The sequence below is a fragment of the Rhinichthys klamathensis genome, unplaced genomic scaffold (genome assembly GCF_029890125.1).
Source record: "Rhinichthys klamathensis goyatoka isolate OS25496 unplaced genomic scaffold, OSU_Roscu_1.1 h1tg000221l_1, whole genome shotgun sequence".
NCBI classification, from domain to species: Eukaryota; Metazoa; Chordata; class Actinopteri; order Cypriniformes; family Leuciscidae; genus Rhinichthys; species Rhinichthys klamathensis.
Genome location: NW_026606745.1, coordinates 2,533,922 through 2,560,085, shown reverse-complemented (window position 1 = coordinate 2,560,085; position 26,164 = coordinate 2,533,922). Strand labels below are relative to the sequence as shown.

General features: G+C 38.6%; 1 protein-coding gene across 1 annotated transcript; it reads left to right on the top strand.

Moving 5' to 3' along the window:
• The first annotated feature begins 12,615 nt into the window (after positions 1-12,615).
• On the top strand, positions 12,616-24,488 carry eif5 (eukaryotic translation initiation factor 5). The gene is made up of 12 exons (XM_056264504.1): positions 12,616-12,716; positions 12,978-13,207; positions 13,736-14,015; positions 14,095-14,176; positions 14,261-14,433; positions 16,015-16,126; positions 16,377-16,498; positions 16,586-16,747; positions 16,849-17,010; positions 17,824-17,988; positions 23,829-23,969; positions 24,119-24,488. The coding sequence occupies exons 3-12, from the start codon at positions 13,944-13,946 to the stop codon at positions 24,215-24,217; spliced, it is 1,290 nt and encodes a 429-aa protein (XP_056120479.1). The 5' UTR covers positions 12,616-12,716; positions 12,978-13,207; positions 13,736-13,943; the 3' UTR covers positions 24,218-24,488.
• Positions 24,489-26,164: the final 1,676 nt, after the last annotated feature.

The following is a 26,164-nucleotide window of genomic DNA, read 5'->3' as shown; positions in this document are numbered from 1 at the left end:
ACAAGTAACTTTAGCCGCGTTTCCACCGCAATTACCAGGAACTATTTGTCCCAGGAACTTTTTTCATAGGAACTTTTTTTGCCCCAGAACGGTTGCTCACTGCGTTTACACCGTGGACTAAAGTACCGGGAAGATTAGTCTGGTGACGTTGAACTGCGTGCGACTGCTCCTTCCAGTCTGCGCGTACTTGTTTTGAGTTTTAAGTATTGAGGAGATTCAAGCTGTGCTGCTTTTGTGTGCGATCTATTGGTTTACTAACGAGGTAATTAACAAAACGGCAGAAAAGAGACGAACACTAATACCAAACCGTATTCATTTCAGAAAGCTCGTAATGCTAGATAGACAACGTTTGTTATCAGCTATAGCGGACATGACCATGAGATGGATGGGACGAACGCGCGCCATCCGGCAGAGAACCAATCAGCATGTTCAGCGCACAAGTCCCACCCCGAAAGTTCCTGAACTCTGAAAAAGTACTACCTCGCCAGCAGGGACTTTCTGGGGGGGAAATTTTTACCCGGAACTTCATTTAGACCCTGGTTACCACCCCAAAGTTCCTAGTTCCTGGGGAAAGTTCCTGCAGTGGAAACGCGGCTTTTGTTTCAAGAACTGCAATCCTTTGTGAAAGTCTCTGGCAGTTAGTGCAGCAAGTAGATTCCAGAAGAGGCATTTTCTCTTATCCTTTAGAATGTAGGCAGTTGTGTTTTCCCTTCCCCGGAATGTAAGCTTTCAGTGGGAGGCTGGTCGGAGAAAAGAATTCTGCTTTTTCTATGCCAGAAATTATATGCGTTTTTGTAGTAATCAAGCTTTTGAGCACTGTGCTGATTTGCTGAAGTTAAAATTAGGTGATAAAAGGAGATAAAATAAAAAAAATATAAAAGCGATAGAGCGATTAAAAAATATAAAAGCGATATAAAATATATAAAAAATATAAAAGCGACAGAGCAAAGCGCGGAGCAGTAAGCAAGAGTGTCCGAACAGTAGCTGAACAGGAAGAAGTACTCTAAAACAGTCTCAGATAGACACAGGACCCTTCAGGACTGATTTTCTCAGTTCTCCTAGAACAACATCAATGATGAATCAGAATGCAGCGGCTTCGACTGAGAGACTCAGAACAGCAGATAACTGGATTTCCTCCATTCTCCAGGACATCAATGATGAATAAGAATGCAGCAGGCTTCGGATGCGAAACACTCAGAACAGTAGACACCTGTATTTTCTCCGTTCTCCACAGCAGGTGAGACCGAATGCAGCGGGTTTCGAATGAGAAACACTCGGAACAGCAGATAACTGGATTTTGTTTGTTTGTAAACTTTATTGTCCTCTTTCAGGAAATTTGTCTTGGGCTCAAAGCTACATTAATACACCACATACACACAGCAAATGGATTTCCTCCATTCTCCAGGACAACATCTATGACGAATCAGAATGCAGCAGGCTTCGGATGCGAAACAACAGCTACCTGGATCTTCTCCGTCCTCCACAACAGCAATGGTGAGACAGAATGCAGCGGGCTTTGAATGGGAAACACTCAGAACGGCAGATACCTGGATTTCCTCCGTTCTCCAGGACAACATAAATGATGAATCAGAATGCAGCGGGCTTCGGATGGGAAACACTCAGAACAACAGCTACCTGGATCTTCTCCGTCCTCCACAACAGCAATGGTGAGACAGAATGCAGCGGGCTTCGGATGGGAAACACTCAGAACAACAGCTACCTGGATTTTCTCCGTTCTCCACAGCAGCGATGGTGAGACAGAATGCAGCGGGCTTCAGATGGGAGACACTCAGAACGAGGCCTCGGTTTGTGTGAAAACGTCATCGGTTCAGTCTGAGTGTCGCTTCCGGATAAAGGGGGTCCGAAACTCCTCCTGGGTGTTGCAGGAGTAGTAGAAGCAGTTGTAGTAGTGTCAGAGAGTTAGAGAGTTAGAGAACTCTCATTGGCATTATTGTTATTAATAATTATAGTAGCTATATTATAGTCTTGTTATATTAATTAGATAACATTATTTGGATTGCTTTGGATTTTTGGATCTGGACTGGACTGCTTTTTGTTTTGGATTGCCCTTTTGGATTCGCCAGCAAGAAAGAGGATATCCTCCCCTGTTTGGGCTCAACAGAAGCATCAGTATCCTCATTTATACCAACGTGCACTGGCATTTTTATGTTCCCCTGCATCCTCTGTTCCTTGTGAAATTATCTTTTCCAAGGCTGGAGAGGTTTTGTCCAAAAAGAGGAATCGTCTAAACCCCAACACACTTGAAACATTTTATGTTTCTCAATAAAAATCTATTGAAATCCTTCCTTCTCCCACCCCAAACTGCAGTGTTGCAGTTTGCTCCTCTATATCCCCATTCCCATAAGCACAACACTGCACTCAAACTAGTGACAGTTCACTGCACAGAACACACCAGAAACAATTCTTAACTTTTCCCACCCCAGACTATTCTGTGCAGTTTACTTTATTAAACTCCCTCCAAGCACTGCACTCAACACAGTGTCATACTGTCACTATCCAAACAATTTATGAATAATTAATGAACTGTGTGTGGGACAGTTGTCTCTGCACAAGTAAATTCAGACAGAGAAAGATACATATTTTATTTTACACCCAGGCAATGGACAAATGTCTGTTCAGATCTTTTTATTATTGCAAATGAAAGGCTACAGACATTAACAATGAGAAGAAAATAAATAAATAAATAAAACAGAAGGCGGGGGGGGGGGGGGGGGGGGGAGGGGGTACATCTCAAAAGTATGAGATGTATGTATCGGCCCAAAAAGCACGTCGGGCCCGCGGGAATCTCCCGGTTGTCCCGATGGCCAGAACATTTGACACCTTAATGGATGAGATGAGAAGACGTACCTCTATACTGGGCTTTCTTTTTATCTTGTTGCTTTCTCCGTTTTCGTCCCTGTGCACCAGAGGGTTTAGACCGCTTCATTTTCGATCAGCGCGCGCAGCAGCCGAGCACTTGCCTAACGTAAGCATAGAACGTAACGTAACGCAACTAACCCCCGCCCCCCCTTTAGGAAATGATCGACAATAATCATCCATTCAATCACTGACTCTGACTGAATAATTAATAAATACTTTAGGTCGGACTAAACCATTTTTATGGAGGTAAGAGAAGCAGATATTTGGAAAAATATTTACCCAAATTGCACGTTTTTGTGGTTTTCATTTAAATCTCAGGCATACAACTAATATAAATATTAGAATTATTCATACAACAGGGGCCTAAATAGTATAACTGCTGGATTTTGTGGGCCCCCTGGGCAGCGGGGGCCCCTATAATTGTCACCACCTTTCACCCCACTAGCGACGGCCCTGTGTGGACCCACATCAAATAATAGCATTATCTTCTCTTGATACCGACGAGATGAAGCCAGGCTACTGCTCCCCTCTACTCAAATCTGCGCGCGGCTAGGGGCAGCAGGACAGATGTCATGTCAACAATATGGCCGCGGTTAGCTACTTCCGGTGTTTGCGAATAAGGTCTATTAAAGATAATCTGCAAATGGATCCACATGCTCCCGACCCCTCATTACAGCGCCGACCCTGTCTGCCAGCTAAAGCATAAGAACAAATACATGTGAGGCAATAATGAATCTTTCGTACACAGAGTGGGGTCTCAAACAGAGAGATATCGTATTTTCAAAATAGATCAAAATAAGACCTAAACAAAACCTCTTTTCTCTGATGTATCAGACATGCATTACAGCAATACATCATCTTGGTGGCTGAGCTCGATATGTGGTGATATGTAATGAGTCAGTCTTGCCTCGTCCTCCCCCTGCCTCCCTCAGTCCTTCGTGAGCAGTGTCAACAGCCTCGATGACGTTCTTCCACTCTAATTGTTCTAAGCAACATCTTGCTTGTTTACAGTGACTTGAGCCTGTCTCCCTCAGCACTATCTCTGAAAGCAATCTTTGTTTAATTATCATGGGAAGTGTAAACCTGAGTCTGTGTTGTTGTAATTCATAATTTGCCAACAGTTTAATTTTTGTTGCTTTAAGACAGATACAATAAAATTGACTGAAGCTGTTTTACTTTGTTTGAAATGACATGTAATACTTAAAAAATAAAGGTTCTTTATTTGGTTCCATGAAGAACCTTAAACATCCATGGAACCTTTCCGTTCCACTAAAGGCTCTTTCAAGTGGATCAAGTGGAAAATTTTTTAAAAAGTTATTTTAAGCACGGTTAACTGAAAGTTTATTTGAAGAACCAAAAATAGTTATATGGTCTTCGCTTTGAAGCTTTTGGACCCTTTATTTTGTGTACGGTAAAAAATCTGCACACATATATATATTTATATATATATTTTTTTTTTTTTTTTGGGGGGTATTTATTATAGAATAATAGTAAAGTCATTGAAACTATGAAAAAACACAAATGGAAGAATGGGGATTATATAGTGTTAAAAAAAATCTAAACAAACCCAAGCTTTTTATATTCTGTGGCTGCCTTTAGATATTGGAAGATTTCTTATCAATAGATGTTGGCCACTTGTTGGACTCACTCATTAAAAAATCATTAAAAATTCAGTTTTGTGTGAAACTCATATGCACAATTTACATTTGTCTGTAATAACAAATTGTTAATAAAAACGCTTTTTAAGTTCATCATCATTCTGTCAAATTTGTCCAGTAATTTGACTGGTAGCCTAGTGTAGCCTATTTCATGCCATTGCATGCCAAACGTTTTTATTTAAATAAGAAATCGAAGTCTAAATCTTAACAACTACTAGTTGTTAAAACAGTTAAATAATAATAATAATAGGTACATGTTCAATTATCCAACATACATCCTTTTTTTGTGATTTTGTTTAAGAATACAAGAAACCAAGTTAAAAACAATGGCATAGTGACGCTGCATTTCTTCCCTTTGGTTTGATGGGGTGCTTTGCTGATCTACATAGCCTACCGGTAAATCATTCACTGGCTTGTGGAAAACCACAAAACAAAAGCGAAAAACCTGTTTCATTTTCACTTTTATTCTTAGTTTCAATGCCGGCTGAATGGAAAAAAGCCGTTAGAGTGGGCTGACCTTTTCTGGGATTTGGGGGTTTTCCCTGACTGAGGGCTGAAGTGTTCAGTGAGTGTTTTGGCCAGGTCCGTTTACAGTTGACAAGCTGCTAATTTAGCGTTCAACATGATCGCCTTTCTCTCAAATTTGTCCAGTAATTTGACTGGTAGCCTAGTGTAGCCTATTTCATGCCATTGCATGCCAAACGTTTTTATTTAAATAAAACATCGAAGTCTAAATCTTAACAACTAGTTGTTAAAACAGTAGCCTATAAAAATAATAATAATAACACACATGTTTAATAATCCAACATACATCTTATTTTGTGATTTTGTTTAAAAATACAAGAAAACAAGTTAAAAAGAATGCTGCCATTTATTTGGCATAGTGACGCTGCATTTCTTCCCTTGGTTTGAAGGGCTTTGCTGATCTACATAAATGATTCACTGGCTTGTGGAAAACCACAAAACAAAAGCGAAAAACCTGTTTCATTTTCACTTTTATTCTTAGTTTCAATGCCGGCTGAATGGAAAAAAGCCGTCAGAGTGGGCTGACCTCATCTGGGATTTGGGGGGTTTTCCCTGACTGAGGGCTGAAGTGTTCAGTGAGTGTTTTGGCCAGGTCCGTTTACAGATGCTATACTGCCACCTGCAGTATAGTTGACAAGCTGCTAATTTAGCGTTCAACATGATCGTCTTTGAGTTTTATATAAATTACAATGATAGCCTACTAGTGAGTTGTAGAGAGGAGTCTACACAATATGTTTTTTTCTCCGTCATTTTTCTGAAACATTTTAGCTGGACGTTTGTCTAACATTTTTAAATGTTGCTTCTTGTTTCAGATTGTTCAGAGAAAATTCAAAAGTAACAATGTTCCCTTAACGTTTATATAACCAAAATAATAATAATAATAAATGAAACATTTATAAAGGTGAATGTTCAGGAAAATAATGTATAACATTATATAACTTAATGGGAATGTTAGCAAAACATTCTTAGAAAACCATTTTGTTAGCTGGAGGCTATTTTCTGTGAATGTGTGAATTCTGATTCATTAGGTAATAACTAAGAATAACAAAGTGCAGTAAAATGTATTTGCACTTCAAACCATTACAAAAATGCATTGAAATACTATGTTAAGAAATACCCATTTGCACTATCAAGCAGCATAACAGACTGTTTTGCTAAGCAAAAATAACTGGAAGTGGATGACACCAGAAGCCTTGGACATTTAATTTCCAAACGGCCGCACATGCTTTTATGTTAAAAATGCTTTGGATAATGTACACATAAAGTATTCAAAAGTATTCTCCCCCACTGATTTTTTTCTCATGTAAACCAATTTTATAACTATCCATCCCTTTATTTGCTTGATTATAGATGTGATCCCCTGATGTCTCACAGCTAAAAACGGCAGCTCAGATTAGTTCTGTTGTCAAAACTGCAGGGGAAAACATATGGCACATGCAGGCACTGTTAATATCAGGCTGACCTGAGGAATGAGAACAAGGGCTATGTGAAATGAATACAGGCAAACTCCAGGTAACCGGGTTTGCAAAACTAAAGAATTTCTGCACAACTGTCAGAAACCATCTCATGGAAGCTCATCTGCATGCTCGTCGTCCTCATCGGGGTCTCGACCTGACTGCTGTTCATCGTCGTAACCGACTTGAGTGGGCAAATGCTCACATTCGATGGCGTCTGGCACTTTGGAGAGGTGTTCTCTTCACAGATGAATCCCGGTTTTCACGGTTCAGGGCAGATGGCAGACAGCGTGTATGGCGTTGTGTGGGTGAGCAGTTTGCTGATGTCAATGTTGTGAATCGAGTGGCCCATGGTGGCGATGGGCAGGCGTATGTTATGGACAACGAACACAGGTGCATTTTATTGATGGCTTTTTGAATGCACAGATACCGTGATGAGATCCCGAGGCCCATTGTTGTGCCATTCATCCACAATCATCAGCTCATGTTGCAGCATGATAATGCACAGCCCCATGTTGCAAGGATCTGTACACAATTACTGGAAGCTGAAAACATCCCAGTTCTTGCATGGCCAGCATACTCACCGGACATGTCACCCATTAAGCATGTTTGGGATGCTCTGGATCGGCGTATACGACAGCGTGTTCCAGGTCCTGCCGATATTCAGCAACCGTCAAGCGAAGAGGAGTGGACCAGGAGTGGACTTCTTCTTCTTCTTCTTCTTCTTCTTCTTCTTCTCTCTCTCTCTCTCTCTCTCTCTCTCTCTCTCTCTCTCTCTCTCTCTCTCTCTCTCTCTCTCTCTCTCTCTCTCTCTCTCTCTCTATATATATATATATATATATATATATATATATATATGCACTGAACAAAATAAAAAAAAATATATATATATATTTCTTCTTTTTTTTTTTTACAAACTATAACTCTTATTTAACTCCCTCTTTTTAAAAATCGAACTCTTAGTTTATGTTTAACATTCATACAACCACACATTAATGTGTGTTTCTTGGTAAATTGGGGCACAAGAAATGTGTACTTTGGAACGACATGAAGGTAAGTAATTGATGTCATCATTTTAATTTGTGTGTAAAGAGTTCCTGTGTTTCAACTAGGGTGTGGTGCTAATGCCAATGGTTTGAATGAATGCATGTAATAAGTGTATTGTTTAAATGTATGTTGGATTAAAGCATCTGGCAAATTCATAAATGTTGCCCATTCACTTGAATTCACCTAACAGAGGAATCACATTTATGTTTTCACTTTAAAAAAATCCAAATTGATTTGCAATAGCCTACTCTTAGTAGGCTATGTTTGCCTTTTTGTTGCTGTAAAAAACACAACATTATGACCTTTTAGGTAATAATTAGTGCTAAAACCAGACATAAGACCTTCACTTATCTAATGAAGGCTGAGAAATGTTTAGTAACACTTTAGATTACAGCCTGGAAAGTGCTGTGTAATTAAAGCGATTTTACAGTGTAACTTTCGGTAATTATACACTGTAAAAAAAAAATATGCCTCTCCAACATAAACATTTCTAGTGACCCGTTGCACCTAAAATTTTTAGTTGGCCCAATTTAAGTTGCGGAAACCAACTTTTTGTGTTGTGCTGATACCCCTGCATGTAGACTGAACTTGAAATAGAATGTTGTGTCGATTAAATATTTTTTGTTGCCAGATGAACAAAGAAAAAAGTGATCTGATGGTGTCGGTTATATTATGACAGTCATCATTTGAACTTTATGATTTTGATTTATGTAGTTGGTTACAGCATAACTGTGATTCTGAATAAATATCCAGAATTTTAGCTATAATAAAAAGGATTTCTTAAAAGTTGTTCCTAAAAAAAAAAAACCTTTCTTATAGGCACTCACAGACTTCAAGATTCAGTCTATGCATCTCAACAATGGTGACAAGCAGAATATTCAATTAGGAAAAGTAAATTACATAGAAAATTCGGATCATAATTTATTCATATCGCAATGCATGATGGGAGCCATTGATGAGTTGTGATTGGAGGCAGCCACTGCAACATGCTTTATTATTGTCACCATTGTTGAGATTCACAGGCTGATTATTGATGTCAGTGTGTCTAAAAAAAAATTTCAGAGTGTTTTGATCAGAAAAACTTTTAAGAAATGTTTTGGAATATACTGAAAATGCTGAAAATCATTTGCTATTGTAATAGCAAATTTTCTATTAAACAATCATCAAAGCGTAAGAGACAGTCTGAGAATTAAAAATGATTTATTTCTTGCAAGAAAGGTTCAGTTGCTCCACAGAGGTAGTCAATGTACAGTCTGCGAAGCAAGTGAGACGAAGCATCAGAGGGGGAGAGTAGTTTTATACAGCTTATCTCAAGGTCTGTTCGTCTACCATAGATGGGCTAAAGTTCATTTCTCTCTAGTCAGGAAATAGTAATAATGACCTGAACTTTAGGGTTTGGTCATGCTTTCTCTTACTCTAAAACCGGCCTGTACTCTGACCTTTGGGGTCAAAAGTCCACCCGTCTCTCCCCGTCCGCTCATCTCACCTGCTCGCCTCAATCAGCAGTAGCAGCATTCAGTGGTTTGGAAGAGATGGGAATAATTCTGCCATAACACTATAGAATCACTAAAAAACTCTCAAGTGATGATTATGTCACCATCAGAATCATCTTTTTTCTTTGATCATCTGGCAGTTATAACTCAGATACAACTGCCAAACAAAATCTAATGTTAACAGTTTAAGGGTCACAAGCCCAACTAAAGCAAACACTGATCACCATAATGGTGGCTTAAAAATTCGATTTTCAAAACACCACTTTAGTTGGCTGAACTTATTGGATGTAGTTTAGAAAACTTAACTTTAGTTGGCCGAACCCAACAAGCTATGTTTAGTCAACAGAAAATATTTAATCGACACAACATTCTATTTCAAGTTCAGTCTACATGCAGGGGTAGTCAGCACAACACAAAAAGTTGGTTTCCGCAACTTAAATTGGGCCAACTAAAAATTTTAGGTGCAACGGGTCACTACAAATATTTATGTTGGAGAGGCATCTTTTTTTTTACAGTGTTAGTATACCTGTAAAGTACATGTAAGTATAAGGGAACAATATGTAAAGGAATAAGGAAATAAAGGGGTAACAACCAGGAGAATTAAAAATTATTTATACTGTAAGTATTATAGAACTAAGGGGTACTTATTCTACTATTATGATACAACAATCTTACATTTGGGAGCAATTTAGCAAGAACATATACTTTGTACCTTTTTGTAATAATGGTGTACAAATACTGTAGGCTTTTTACAAATTACAGGGTGCATTTATAGTAATCTTTTTAACAAAAGTGCTTAAACTTTGGCTTAAATATTGGGGAAAGATACTCTTGTTTCATGTAGTGGTGCTTGTTACCCTCTTGTCAGTTACAGGGTAAGTGTGACATTGCGGGCCGTAAATTAAAGTGGTGCTTGTTACCCTCTTGTTCCATGTAGTAACACACAATATCACTGACTCGGAAACCTTTATTTGAAAAATAACTTAATTCAAAACAGATTTACAACACTTCTTTTTCGTTTAAAACTGCTTTTTTAATCAACAATTCATTTCAAATGCTTAAGTGACAGAAAGTAGCACGTATTGTCCCCGCTTTTATCTCTTGCTTGGCTTCTTCCTTTTGTTCCTCTTCTTCTTTTTCTTTCTTTCCACTGATGAATCTGAAGACGGAAGCATATCTCTTGTTATTCGGTATTAAAAGAAAATGCAGTAGACCCAGAAATATGTCCTCGCCATTTACTCATCTTTTACCCTCATGTCATCCAAGATGTAAGCTATACGACTTTCCTACTTCAGATTAACACAAATGAAGGTTCTTAGAAAAATAAAAAATACATCTCTGGGAATACATAATGCAAGCTCATGTGTATCTAAACGTTGGAGCATCAAACAGCACATACTGCAATAACTGCAATCCATACGACCCCAATGGATCAATGTCTTCTGAAGTGATAAGTGTTTGTAAGAAAAATTACAAAAAAAGGGTTAGTTCACCTAAAAATGAAAATTCTGTCAGTAATTACTCACTCTCATGTTGTTCCAACCCCGTAAGACTTTCGTTCATCTTCGGAACACGAATTAAGATATTTTTGATTAAATCTGAGAGCTGTCTCACTCCTCCATAGGCTTCTATTGTAATTGAAACCTGCCGGCCCAGCAAGTTAGTAAAAACATTGTTAAAATAGTCCAAGTGACTACAGTGGCTCAACCTTAAGTTTATCAAGCGACGAGAATACTTTTTGTAGGGATCGCTGACGAGAAACAGTCGTTCCGAAGCTTTGCAAATGTTTCGAAACACTGATCCGAAGCGTGATTGAAAACACCCATGTCACTTGACTACGGCTAAATGAAGCTTATGAGTGTTTCGACAGGTGGCGTGCTCCGCCGATTCAGCGTTTGATTGACAGGGTCGTGAACAGACCACACAATCGCACATCTGTATAAAAGTGAAGTCAACTCATCTTGACCTCGTGGGTTTTTGTGAGAGGATTTTTTTCAAAGACTGGAGAAATTATCTGTTAAAAAAAAAATTAGGCTAAGTCCTTCCAAAGAAGAGAAATTAATATTTTTAATAAGAATCTCTAAAAAAGTGAGACATTGTGGCTTGATTTATTTTATTAATATTCATTTTTTCAGGACCAAATAACATTCTGCACAGTGAGGAGCCTACAGGTTACAAGCTTCACATATTAGAAAAATAGCTACAATAATTAAAAAAAAAAATGAATGGCTCGTTGTCAAGGTTGTTTCAGATCAACACGTGCAAGCGACCACTAGATGTCACAGTTGAGACGGGTGTCGGATTGATTCCCAATATGGGACATTTGGTTCAACTGTTTCATTGCTTCACGAAGCCTCGATCTGCCCACCACTAACTTTTTGTGCAAACAAAAATAACGACTTTATTCAACTATTAGTTTTCTTCTATGTTGGGCCTCTGTCTAAATGAGTTCACGAAGTGACAGCGCTGCATCAGAAGAAGGTAGGCCAGCATCACACACCACACACTCATGACCAGCGTCAGCCAATAGTAAGCCTACGTTCTGACGCTGCGCTGAGCTGTGCTGTTACACTACGTGAACTCACTCAGAGGTCCACATAGAAGAAAACGAATAGTTGAATAAAGTCGTTATTTTTATTTATTTTTTCGCACAAAAAGTATTCTCGTCACTTGATTAATTTAAGGTTGAGCCACTTTAGTGTTACGCAGTACTTTCTGGGCTGTAATCTAAAGCGTTACCAAATGTTTTTGTTTGAAATATAGGATATTTTCCTTTGTGCAAGAAAGATTAAAGCCTTTGTCACTGTCCCTTACAACAGTAAACCCTTTGAACCCTGAAAATGCCACAGGTAATCCTGTGGACCCACACTGGCTGTTTGTCCTCTGTATTCCTCTCCACTGGTCTACATCATGATGTGCTCAGCCAGGAATCTTTTGTTCCAGAAGTTTGTAAACACATCCAGAGAATTCACTCTGCATGTGTGCCACTGTCCCAGGCTATAATTTGTGTTGCTTCTGAAAGCAGAATATGTAGAAGGAGAGGCAAATCATTAAAAAAAACCCGGAAAGAAATAATATTTAAAATAATTTTGTTTAAAAAAATATAGGCTGAAAGAAACACCTGGGATATTTAATAAATTGCCAGTTTTTCATGTAAGAAATTGCATGGCAAAAATTAAATCATTCCCCTTTATTGTAATAACAAAAAGCAAACTAATATGATTTCCATCTTAAAAAAAAAAGGTGATTTTATGATTGTATCCAGTTGGCTATATCTAGACATAGGCTATGTGATGGGGACATAATAATGTAATGCATAACAGGAATTGCCCAATTAGCATGTTTTTTTTTTGTACCATTACTATAAAAAAACAGGCATCTGTAAATAATATTAAGCTGCATTTTATGTATAAAAAAATTGTCTAAAGTAACAAGTTATGTGGCCTACTATAAAATAGATCTTCCCCAATCAGTAAGTAACTGCCCAATATGATTGATAGCAAAATTTGACAAATGAAATAGAATCCAGTGAGGCACAAGCCAATCCAAACAGCCGTTTAAGCGATGGGGCGGGGCTAGTTTTTGGCCGAGTTAAGTCACGAGTCACGAGGGTTTATGTGCTCATTGTGGTTTAGCATACGGGCGAAAGCGTGTGAGAGGTGAGTAAAACTTCACGAAAACATATTGGCCTTTTCAACAAGGAAATCTTTTGAATAAGAAATTATTCAGATTTTGACGCATTTTATACATATATTCGGACTCTGACTTGAGGAGCTACTGCGTGTTAGGTTTCTGGTTATGCTGCCATATGTTAGCTGACTAGCTCTTATAAGTTACGTCAGTCATGTTAGTACGCAACGGCATTTTTGCGTTGCTGGGTGTACGTTATAGTTTTGCTCATGAGTGCTGTTTTATTTCAGATCCCCTGTATTGAGGGCGTCGTGAGATTTCTCTCCAGGGTTTATCACTCTGCTTCGCAAGGTGTAACCCAGTCAGGCACCGCCGTGCCGACCACTAACTAGCGTTTCCAACTAAACTGACAAACTCAAACCAGTAGTTCACCTCTTTTCAGGGCGACCAGCGGTGTGTTTATGTCTTTGTTTTGCGAAAACGGTGAGTACCTGGACGACAGGAGCTACGGATGGGAAAGGTACGTGGATTTTCGTTATTTCTAGTGTTTTTCCCTCTCATGTGTACGCGTGCATTCTCGCGATAGTTGGTTTGTTTAATCAGATCTATGTGTGCGCATCAGTCTTAATGTGTTGCATACCGCACCGAATAAAATGGCGTCTTTCTATGGTGTGACGCACTCTGCAGCATGGGTTTGCTCAGCAGAGGCCTGTTTGGTGTTTTATCCCATCAGAAAATAAATGCTGCACCGAATTTCTATAGAATGTCAGGCTCTTTACTTGGCCTCACACTGCCACTGTTTACTATACTAAATAGCAACTCATTTCACCCTAGAGTTGTTTCTAAATGGTTACACAGGACATACATACCCCAATATCACTTTGACAGGTGGTCCTAGTAGATAACTAGTCAGTCTTATAGCGAATGGGCACACCTTGATTCATATGTCTGCTGTGTTTGATACCAGGGGGGTAATGTTGCTAAACTGTGAGACGCTTGGTGGTTTCTGCTCTTAATCCTCATTCTCGGTTTTATTTCCCTTTCGCAGTGCTATAGTGCAGCTGACGGAACCTGTTTGGGGGGAACTTAGTCAACGAGCTCGAAGCCTGGAGCCTCAGTGGCCGTACCCTTTTCATGTCAGAGACAAGGTACTCTTGCAGTCGTTTATGTCATCCCCTCCTCTCCAAACAGAAGATACTAATAATTGCCAATTCAAGATCTTCTCGTCTTGCTGATAAACCATACGGGAAGCCAAAATGTCCATCAATGTCAACCGCAGCGTGTCGGACCAGTTCTACCGCTATAAAATGCCCCGTATCATTGCAAAGGTGGGTGGTAAAGGATGTTTTTTATTTATAATGTGTGTTTATATATATATATATCCTGAACTGTTTCTATTTGTCACAGGTGGAAGGCAAGGGGAATGGAATTAAAACAGTCATAGTCAACATGGTTGATGTTGCCAAAGCTCTGAATAGGCCTCCGACATGTGAGCATTGAATTTAAAAGCTGTCACTTAAATTTTTATATAAGTAGTTTTTTCATATAACATTAAACTGTAACCTCTGTTTAGATCCCACCAAATTCTTTGGTTGTGAGTTGGGAGCCCAAACCCAGTTCGATTCCAAGAATGACCGCTACATCGTCAATGGATCTCATGAGGCAAACAAACTGCAAGACATGCTAGATGGATTCATTCGCAAGTTTGTGCTGTGTCCTGAATGCGACAATCCTGAAACTGATTTGGTAAATACGTTCTCCATTTTGCCGTGTACATGTAGATGAGTCATGGTCAGTGAGACTATTGATGAACCGGTGCATTCTAGAGAAAAAAATGTGTGCCCTTGATCCCCAATTGAACTGGCTGCCCTTTATGTTTGTATGCATGTTGCTGACTGCTGAGTATGTAGGGTCTATGGGGTCACACACATCTAGCTTCTATGTGTTGAGATTGTTTTGCAGGTTTACAGAGGAAAGTAGCTGTGTCATTAGCTGTATACAAGCCACCTTCAGTCTCTCATTGTTACATTATTCAGTCTCTTGTTTTCAGTTGCCAAAACTTACCGGCTGGGTGATATGGCAAAAAAATAAAATCCCGATTCACAATTTAATTTGCTCCATCGGTATCGGATCATTTTCTTCTCTTAACTGTTTAGCTGAATTGTCAACATGTCTAATTGTAACGTTTGCCAACATTTTTATTCAAAACCACCATTATTTATTTTTAAAAAATAATAAATTTGTGCCAAAACAATTAAATTCAAATTAATCGGAAAGCCCTACTACCAGGCATTGACAGCAGGGGTTTTGTCTTAAAGGGTTAGTTCACCCAAAAATAAAAGTTCTGAAATTTACTCGTCCTCATGCCCTTCCAACCCATAAGACTTTCGTTCAAATAATGCACTATCTGTCAAGAACATCTGACATGGCAAGTTGCATTAAACTATATGCTTGCTTGTTTGAAGTGCCTAATGTTTCATGTGAAGTGCATGTTTCATGTTTAGGACCATTTGGTTTGTGCCAATTCCCTGCAGCAGCTCACAACATCAAACTAATGTATATCAGCATATAAACTGTTTTCTTATCCCACATATCAATATACCTTAAATTCCAAATACCACTCATGCTTACATAGCGCACATCAAATATGGTAAATGGAAGCTTAAACTTGCTTGCTTGAGCCACCATGAGGTTTTTTTTTTTTTGAGTTGCAACAAGCACATTTAATTTTCTGCACGAACCAATGAGGTTTGTTTTTTGCAATTTGTTTTAAATTGGTTCCTCATTACTTGTATTGTACAATGTCAATGACCTTTTTGAAGCGTCAACGGTTTGGTTGCAAGGACTTTGTATAGAGGGACAGAAATTTTTGTTTTATTTAAATTTATTTTTTATTTTTTTGGGGTTTGGAATGACATAAGACCGAGTAAATGGCGACAAGTTTGATTATTAGATATTCAGTTAAGAACAAAATACTTCTACTTTCCTCTACTGATTTTCCTCTGCAGTGCAGTACTGTTTGACTTCCTGAGATTTTGCATAGTCTCAGCTGGCCTGGTTTCTGTTTCATGCGGCAATCTGCCTTATAAACTGCCTGTCATAAGACACAACACACAGGATAAATCCCTATATTGATATACACACCTGTATACAGGGAAAAGCATACATTTGTTTGGCAACAAAGCAATCTTTGCAGGTTTCAAGTGCAGGAAGCTTTGTTTAGAAGTTGTGAGTAATTTGCCCCAGAGATTTCTCGCTGGATTCATTGTTGTACAGATTGTTTATCAGTGTACTTTAAAGTTGCTTCAAATGTTCTTGTCATTGTAGCACATTAATCCCAAGAAGCAGACCATTGGAAACTCCTGCAAGGCTTGTGGGTACCGAGGCATGTTGGACACTAGACACAAGCTCTGCACCTTCATTCTCAAGAATCCACCTGGTAAATACAGATTATAAAGAGACAGTGAATTGAGGTTTTGAATCCCCAGTGGTAAATTTGTTGATTATCTTCACCTTTAAATGGTCTTTGCTGTCATTTTCTTACTTCCATAAACATTGAGTATTTGGGTTAACCTGAAAAGTATTTCAGTATCTGCTGTATTGGTGGTCAGAAAATTCAGGCCCGTTGCATGTTGATTTGATGTACATAAACTGAACTCTGTTTCCTCTCTCTGATCTTGTTGTGGCAGAGAATGACAGTGGATCTGTGAAAAAAGAGAAGGAAAAGAAAAACCGAAAGAAAGACAAAGAGAATGGCTCAAGTGGTGGAGAGGCTGGGAACCATAATGACATAGATGCCCCTGATGCTGTGGTAAATGCTTCTTGAGAAACCACTTTCAGCCTAACCAGTGGGGGAAATGTGAAATGCTGGTGTTGAATGTGATTTTGATCATGGCAGGATGGGGATGATGATGATGAAGACTGGGCTGAGGAGACCACGGAAGAGGCCCAGCGCCGCAGGATGGAGGAGATCAGCGAGCACGCCAAGGCTCTCACGCTCACAGAAGACTTGGAAAAATCCCTGGAGGAGAGGGTCAACATATTTTACAACTTTGTAAAGGTGTTTGTCTTAGTATCTTTCTTTCAAATTTTTCAATAAGATCTTATTTATATATTGCTGCTCTCTTATTCAGCTCCAATCTTTTTGCTTCTGCTCTTCAGGAAAAGAAGGATAGTGGAGCAATTGACACTGCAGATAAAGAGGTATTGGCTGAGGCTGAAAGGCTTGATGTAAAGGCCATGGGTCCTCTGATTCTGAGCGAGCTGCTCTTTGATGAGAACATCCGTGACCAGATCAAGAAGTACACGCGTCACTTCCTCAGGGTACGTCCTGACATCTGTTAGCATTTTTAACATTTAGAACAATGGTTCTCAAATCTTTGATTCCAAGGCCCCTCATTATCCACAATATTTGAAAACTCAACACTGTAAAATTAAGTTCCAGGGGACACACTTAACCAATTCTTTTACATGTTTAAAAAAAAAAATGTAACTCAATTTAATAAAATTTGTGGACGACCAATATATCAGCCTTTGCTTTTTTTAAATATCCAATACTTTTTTTCTGTTTTTCCAATGTGTCAGAAGCAGGACTTTCTCCCATTCTTCGTCGTCATTAGTTTATGGTCTCCGTTTAACAGTTCTGTCTAATACGTTATTAGATAGAAATGGTATGCCATAAAGTAGTATAGCATTTGATTTTATATTATTAGTAATATAAAGACAAACACTATAATACTTTCTCATTTACTGTCAGCATTCAGCTAATACGCATTTATATTATTTGAAGAAATCTTTGACTATCTAATAAACATTGCTTTTCACAAATCATGCTGACTGTCAGATCCAGCAGTGAACAACTTCATCTGAAGTGTGCATTTGTAGCCTGCATGAACGTGTGCATGATTTTAAAGTTAGCTACCTAAAATATCCATGTAGTCCAAGATAATGGAAAACCCTGGTTGTTGTAATTAAAAAGGGAGTGATTTTTATTCTCTCAAATGCTATTAGTTGCACAACATCAAGTCTTTCCATATTTCTTTTGTTAAAATGCATTATTGCTGCTTTTGTAAATAAGTCATACTGACTTTTTGATGAACTATAGTAAATGTAAGAAGTTTTCATTTCTGCCCACAGTTCTGCCACAACAATAAGAAAGCTCAGAAGTATCTGCTGGGTGGGTTTGAGTGCCTTGTGAAGCTGTATCAGACTCAGCTCTTACCCAGAGTCCCTATTATACTCAAAGACCTGTATGACGCAGACCTGCTGGAGGAAGATGTCATACTTGCATGGGCTGAAAAGGTAACCTGACATCAAAACACTTGACATTCTAGAATCTGTCATGATCAGATGCCAAACATCGATCTCAGTTGTTTACATGCATGAAACCAAATGTAAATGTAGCCGTAGACATAAGGATGATGTGGTCAGTTGCCGGGCAACCCTTGAAGGATCTGTCATTTTAGCCTGAATGTCTGAGGGGGTTGTAATATGGTAACGTCTGTAGGGGTGTGCCGGTTTCAGAAGGATTATAGGACGTTCGGTTGAATAACTGTTCGTCTGTTATACAAGACAACTTAGTTTGAATAAACGAGGAGACACTGATAGCTACTCACTCTACATTTATTTAAAATGAACAGCAAGACACCTAGAAGTGAATGTGCTTTCCATTAAATGAATCCTTAACAAACGTTGCAATGAACGTGCTTTGTTTTAAATAAATCACACACACTAAACAAAACCTTAACTAAAAAACTTTGCAATGAACTTTGCAATTTAGACACACAAACTGCGTGCCGGTGCGGTGAGACGTACATGCTCGGGCAGATTCGGCTTTAAGGCCGGATTCACATATAGCGCGTAGAAAACGCTGGGCGCGCCGCATTCTCCTTTTTCCAAAGCGCTAGGGCGGTTGCGCCCAAGTTGGTTCTTGTCACGTGACCTACTGTGCGCTTATGGTGCTCTTGCGGCATTCTGAAAAGTTGAGATGATTTTATCTCGATGCGCCGCGGACGCGCATGGAAAAAACGAGTGTCGCACCGCGACCGCATCGCTTCCATTATGAGCGCGCATACCGCGCTCCTACATTTGAAATAACGAACTTGAGTGCGCAAAAGATGCGATATGTGAGCAGGCCCTAAGTCGTTCATCCTCGGATGCGGCGTCGCGCGCGGTTACAAAAAAAGTCGTGCACACAGCCAAGTGAAATGGGCTCTTGCCGGTCGCGCTCGTGCGGACGCGTCGAGTATAAACAAGGCTTTACACCGTGTCAGAGCGCGCTCTGATCGGTAAAGGTGCACAGACCTCTCCCGAATCATCTCCAGCAGTAGCAGCCTCCGAATCACCACTAACTCCGTTTCCCTCGTAAGCTGATATTAGTATTAGGGATGCTCCGATCCGATATTTGTATCGGGTATCGGGTCCGATACTGCCATTTTTGCCGGATCGGGTATCGGTCAGACGAGGCCGATCCAAATCCGATATTGTGCGTATAGCCTACTATTCTGTGTTATTGTTAAGCCCCACAAAATGCACAAAAACATTATAAAGCACCATAAAGTTTTCGTGAATATATTACAAGTGTTCTTAAGCCATTATAGTATAATGTGAGATAGAAATGAACATTTAAGTCATTAAATTCAAGATCACGTAAACTTTTCCCTCCGCTGCGGCTGTCAGTCATTCTCCATTCAGCATTCAAACAGCGCGTCGCCTTCGGTTACGAGTCAGTCAACATGATGAAACTCTCCAAGATGAAACTCTCCAAGATGATTCAATGTTACTATTATTATACTTGATCTGTAGATAAAGCTCTATGGTTTCGCATAAAACAACTTTATCTTGCTAGACTTTATTGCTGTAACTTAATCCTGTTACTTTCTACCGGCCGGGTGTCTGTTAGATCACAACACACTGCACTATAATTGTTCTTCATGCGCACAGTAACTGAAATTTAAAACTGTTAAAAGAAAAGGCTCAATAAACTATTGCATAGATAGATACTGTATAATACACTACGTATCAATATGTCTTTCGTTTGTGCTTTGAACTTTTCAATGCGGACTCGACGCGCTGCGCGCTGTGACTGTGTTGCTTCAAGCGCATCATTCTGCGCATAAGCGCTTTGTGCCGCACTTGCAGCCTTTCATAATCATAATACAGTGACGCAATGAAAGATTATTAATAGCCTTTCTTGTTCTGTTCTATCTATCATATGTTGCTGCCTCATTAAACAGCAGTGCTATACATTTAAAACATGTCTCAATTGTATAGTAGCCTATAGCTATAAAATGTATCTTTTTGATTTCTATCTTGTTTTTCATGAATGTATTTTACAACAATACAAGAGTAATGTGTAACGTTTTACCAGATTTAGTGCTGCACTTACTGTCTCTTATTTGTTTTTTTCACTAAATGTTCAGATTTTATACAATTATTGTCGACTCGTGATTTTTCTAGACTAAATTTTACTGCTGAATTATCCACTAATCTAGTTTATAATAGCATTTTTGTCATAGATTATGATCATATTTTTTAAATTTGTTTTTCTTTATAATGAAGTTGTCTGTATTAAGTAGATCGTGTTTAACACACAAAAGAGTGCTTATCAGTTCAACACACAAAGAGTTACATAAATTCTACTTGATTGTAAAAAAACTGTGTTCGGATCGGTATCGATCGATACTCTGAATTTTTGGGATCGGATCGTTTTTGAAAAAAGTGGTATCGGAGCATCCCTAATTAGTATTTAAACATTCTCTATGATAATAACTATTTGTAAAAAATATTTTAATAGCACGGTTTTGGCGGTTATAGAGTTCTAATGACGGTGTTCAATTATAACCATCGGTCTCACGGTTATATAATAACTGTCACACCCCTAAACGTCTGTGACCTGCATGCTTGATAGCAGCAATCATACTTGACTAGTCCAGTGTTTAAGGGGGTTCCGATTCGGATTTTTGGAGCCAATTGTCGATCACGGGAAGCATAAAAAAAAAAAATCTCACCTAAATTATTCTTTAAAATGAGTTGGTTATTCATTCAAGAGCAGCGAGTGTCATTAATGTTAATCGAACAACAAAAGACAAAATCAGAGACCGCAGCAGGATTGTTAGGCTGCTGTCACTTTAAGGCCGAATGCATGGATCCAATATACTGATACACATGCATTTTCTTTCTGAACTGTTTACATTCACGCAAGACAAAACCGACTGTTTGCGTGCCTACTATTTGACCATTTAGTGCAATTTGGTACTCAAGGTTTTTGTGAGGCAGCCTTATGTGTGAGTGCATGAGCGCACCGTCTCAAAGAAATGCAGATTATAAACTTGAGTGACGACGCGACATTGCCTTATTTGTGCATGGCAATTCCTGTCAACTCTGCAGAGTGCAGATGTGGTGACGTGAAGCCATTTGCACATTTTAAGAGGGAAAGAGTGCGAGCGGTGATTCACTCACGCTATTTGAGAAATATGAATTGTACCTCACCTTCAGCATAATTATTTTACCCACGCCGGACAGATTGAGACTGCGTTTCTGCATGCCATGCGCATACCTCCTACGCCAGGAGCACGTCTTTTGAGATCGGTCAGCATGGGATCGGCAAATTGAGAGATCACCAATAGCGATCTATCGGAGCACCCCTACCAGTAGGGTTTGGTATAGTTTTTTTTTCTGATACAGTGCCACATCAATACTTTTAAAACGGTACCGGTGCCTGAACCGATACTTAAAAAGAGCCTCAATACGATGGTGAATGACATTAAAGCTGCAGTCGGCAAGTCTGGCAGATTGAGTGGATTTAGGAGAATTTTGAATGTTTACAACTCTCATGGCCCTCCCCCACTATCAACGGATCCCCTCCCACCGAGTTCGTGCTCGTCAGTGCGTGTGCACCAGATTTTCAGTGAACGCGCCCGTCTCATCAGCATCCATCAACACCATGGAGTATTTGGAGGTATGCTGTCCTGGCTAATCTACCGATAGATTGCAATTGCTAACGTCATTTATACTCTAAATGAGCTTACTTGATTTTCCGACATCACTCTTCGTTACTGCGCGAACTTCCGCCGGCATGTGCATGTGATTGTAACGTGCGCGAGGGGTGGCGTGTGCCCGATCTGTGATTGACAGTCAGATCTCACACCCCCCTGCGCTGATTGGACATGATGAACCGGGAGCTGTGGATTTTTGCAAAACATAACACGCTCCAGGTGGAGTTAGAAGCTCGGTTTTTTTTCTAAAACACTTTGTTGTTCTGTCGGATTATAGTGTCGATTTCACTGAATGTGATAAAAAAAATGTTGCCGACGGCAGCTTTAAAGAACGGCGTTCGTCTGTTATAGGACAACTTAGATTGAATAAACGAGCATGTTAGTACGCACCGCAGGTCAGAGAATTATCTGTCAGATTTACAAGTCAATTCATCCACTTCTCCCGAAATACATGAAAGCAAGTGACTGGTGAAGTGTGAGAAGAATGGAGTCAATTTTATAGTTGCATACACAATGTGTATCTAACACGCAGAGCCTGTGAGCGGAGTGGAGCGGGGAGCGCGAGCGGGCGGATCTTGGACAGAGCGCAGAGCGGCATTTTTAAAAGGACAGAGCGTCGCACTATTTCCCGCTCCGCTCACACCACGAGTCTGACTCCTGGCTATAGAAGCTTGCATTGTGTTCAGCATCCCAAGCGGGTCTGCGAGCGCAGAGAGAGTTTTCTCCGCAACCACCGCATGAGTCTGAGTCATGAAGCCTCAGACATTGTCCAAACTTGTGTTCTTGAAGGTGAACTCAAAATTAATTGCTTTCCTTATCTACAGTTCTTTTCTTTCTTTTTTTTTAGTTTGACAACATAAGCCAATTTAAATTGTAATCCACGTGCACTCTGCCCAAAAGTTCAGTTACGAATTTTGGCCTAATAGTTAATTTAGCCTATTTTTAAAACATTGATGTAGCCTACAGTATGCCTATAGCCTGTATTTTTATTTATGTAATTAGGCCCATTGATTCGTTTAATTTTACAGCAATTTTTTTGTACAATTAATATAAGCCAATTTTAATCGTGCACGCTGTGCAAAAGTTTAGTTATCAAAATGTTGGCCTAATTGTTAATTTACTTTTAAAACATTTATGTAGGCCTATATTTTTGTTTATATAATTTTTATTTATATTAGGCCCATTTATTCGTTTAATTTTACAGCAGTTTGTGTGTACAATGGATAGGCTATAAGCCAATTTACATTTTAATCGTGCGCAAAAATTCAGTTATCAGAATACTGGCCTAATAGTTAATTTTACTTAAAACTTTTATCTATATTTTTGTTTTATCATTTTTATTCATATTATTAGATCAATTTATTCATTTAATTTTACAGGACATTTTGTATAGGCTATATTCCTTCTTACATAGGCTAGGCCTAATTTGAAATAAAACATTTCTATTTGGAAAATGTTGTTGTTGCTCTTTAGTTCTTTGGCAGGTATAAATGTATTGTTTTGCTAGTATGTGTATTTAAATGTCTAGTCACACCAGTGTGAATGATCGTACGCGTCAAAGGGTTAACTAGTGATCACATGTGGTGATCAGGGGCATGGGAAGTGGGGTTGCTGGGAGGGCTGCAGCACCCCGTTTTGTGTAAGGTAGGCAGGTTTTTTTGTTGATTTCTATTTCCTGTCACTGTGCATGTTCTTTTATTGTATATGACAGTGTTAACAGCCCAATAACCCTTTATTCAAAGGCTTAATTTGTTCTGTAGGCTGGTCTGTTGCATCACGATTGAAAGCAGTATCAAAAAATGTCAAAAATGTGATGTGTGCAGTCGAGTTTTAACGAGTTGTATAGACTTAATATTGTTTCTTATTCAAAAGTGGTGACCCCATAAAAAAAATTAAAAAACAGCACCCCCAACCTAAAACATCTTCCCGCGCCCCTGGTGGTGATGATGCTTCTTACGTCCGTTTCGGAGAACCAGAGGGCAAATATTTTAACCAACATCTGAGGCATTTAAGTGGCACCGAAATCTGCGTTTTGATTTGGTCCGGTTACTTGGGTACCCGTTCCATATTAGTACCGGGTTTCGGTACCCAACCCTACCTATCAGTATTCATGAGTTTAAACCTGTTTGTGATGTTTTGCTGTAGGTGTCTAAGAAGTATGTCTCTAAAGAGTTGGCTAAAGAGATTCATGCCAAGGCAGAGCCCTTCGTTAAATGGCTCAAAGAGGCAGAGGAGGAGAGTGAGGGCAGTGAGGAAGAGGAAGATGACGATGAGGACAATGTTGAGGTAAAAAAAGAAAAGCCACATTACACAAACTTGCATAACCAGGGTTTTCAGATTTTTTGTAAGTGTTATACAAAATGTGATGCTTGTTAGTTACTCGATTTAACATTGTTGGATAGCACAGAATTTGCTCACATTTCCCTTTTCCCTAGGTGGTGTATTCCTCCTCTGCCCGTGAGCTGAAAATGGAGACTAAAAAACTTGAGAAGTCAGAACATGAGGAGGAGGACATTGATATTGATGCCATTTAAAGAAATAACCAAAAAGCTTAATTTGCCTCTTCCATATTGCTCAGCTTCTTTTTGTCAGACGCATGCCTTCTCACCTCCTTTGGCCTTTTCTTCAGCTCCAGGCCTAGGTTAGCGATCTGCTGAAAGCCACTTTAATTAGTCTTCTCACCAGCTCTATTGATGAATTGTTGCTTTTGTTTGTATGCATGAGTTTCTTAGATTCTAGAGCATAAAATGCACTCGAGTTCCCCTTGTATTTTTGCAACTATTAAAGATTTGCCTGTGAATTCCACCCTGTATCTAATTGTTTTTGACACTACTAATATTCATATCTTTATATTCATAATTATAGATCCCATTCAAAAGTTTAGATTTTAAGTCACAAAAAATACTTAAGCTGCAAGGACATTTAAATTGATCAAAAGTAACCGTAATATCTGATAATACAAAAGATTTCCATTTCAAACAAAGGCTGTTCTTTTGAACTTTCTATTTGTTTCCACAAAAATAAATATTGATTGAGCATCAAATCGGCATATTAGAGTGATTTCTGAAGGATCATGAGATACTGAAGAGTGGAGTAATGATGCTGAAAATTCAGCTTAGTCATCACTGAAATACATTTTTTTTTAAACAATATTAAGGTTATTTTAAACTGTAATATTGTGTTTTTGATCAAATAATTCCAGTCTTTGTGAGCAGCATAGCACTTTATATATATATATATATATATATATATATATATATATATATATATATATATATATATATATATATATATATATATATATATATATATATATATATATATATATATATATATATATATATATATATATATATATATATATATATATAAATCTGTCTGGGTATGTTTCTGAATTTAAGGTGACAGTCTTAAAGAGCCAAGTCATTGAGCATCGGTATAGAGTACTGCAGCCTTTTCTGGCCAGAAGCTGCTGGCTTAAAAACAGGTCATTGAATAACATTAAAAAAACACATTTGAGCCATCACTGTTGCACACTGCTCTTTCACAATGTCCTGGTAGCCTGCAAAAGGTTATAAAGATAATCACTGTGGGTGAAATGAGTTGAGACTGCTAATAAGAACTCAGGAGTTTCCAAATTAGGCATTTATTTACCTTTAATGTTGCACATTTAAAGTCATGTTTTAGTTATCAAGTCAGACATTAGGCCATAAAAGACATCATAGTAAATCATAGAAATGCTCAACACAAAACACAGTAGTTTCTGCACACGTCCATATAGAAAGTCATAATTTCCTCCTCAATAACAGAAACAATCGTAACATTCTGCAAGCAGCTAACTACGACTATTTCAGCCACATATATTTCAAAGAGCATAAATACTTAATTTCCCTTTAGTCTTTACACCAGTAAAAGACAATCACAGTGTTTTGCCCCACACAGGGCTTTCTGTTAAATGCTATTTTCAAAAAGTACAAAATACATTAACGCCGGAACTATACAATTACTATGTCACTCAAAAGGATTTTGGCACCGAAACTCCTACCCCTTTTTATATAAATTTTGGATGGTATTACATTGTGCAAAACGCAGATAAGCTAAAACTAATATTTCATCTCTCTATCCTGATTAGCTTACATTGATCTTAGTGCAACACGGAGGTAGACAACTACCGGCTTCTTTTCATTAACACATTAACATTAATCTGCCAAATTAAACAACTGCATTTAACAAATGAACAAACAAAACTACAATGGGTATGAGAATGAATAAATAAATTCAAAAAGCAACTGCTACTAATGTCCCTTAATTTTCCTTATCCATCCATAACATTCAGTTAAAGGAATATTCCATGGTCAATACAAGTTCAACTCAAACGACAGCATTTGTGGCATTATGTCGATTAACAGAAAAATGTTGAAATTGTTTATGAAAAAAGTTCTCTTCTAAAAAAAACGGGGAAAAAATTCATTTCTGTAATA

What these genes read in the sequence shown, in the direction of transcription:
- eif5 (XM_056264504.1), top strand. Translation starts at nt 13,944, where the DNA reads ATGTCCATCAATGTCAACCGCAGCGTGTCGGACCAGTTCTACCGCTAT. An exon ending in TCTGAATAGGCCTCCGACAT is followed by an intron (nt 14,177 to 14,260) that starts GTGAGCATTGAA and finishes ACCTCTGTTTAG; the next exon opens with ATCCCACCAAATTCTTTGGT. An exon ending in TACTTGCATGGGCTGAAAAG is followed by an intron (nt 17,989 to 23,828) that starts GTAACCTGACAT and finishes GTTTTGCTGTAG; the next exon opens with GTGTCTAAGAAGTATGTCTC.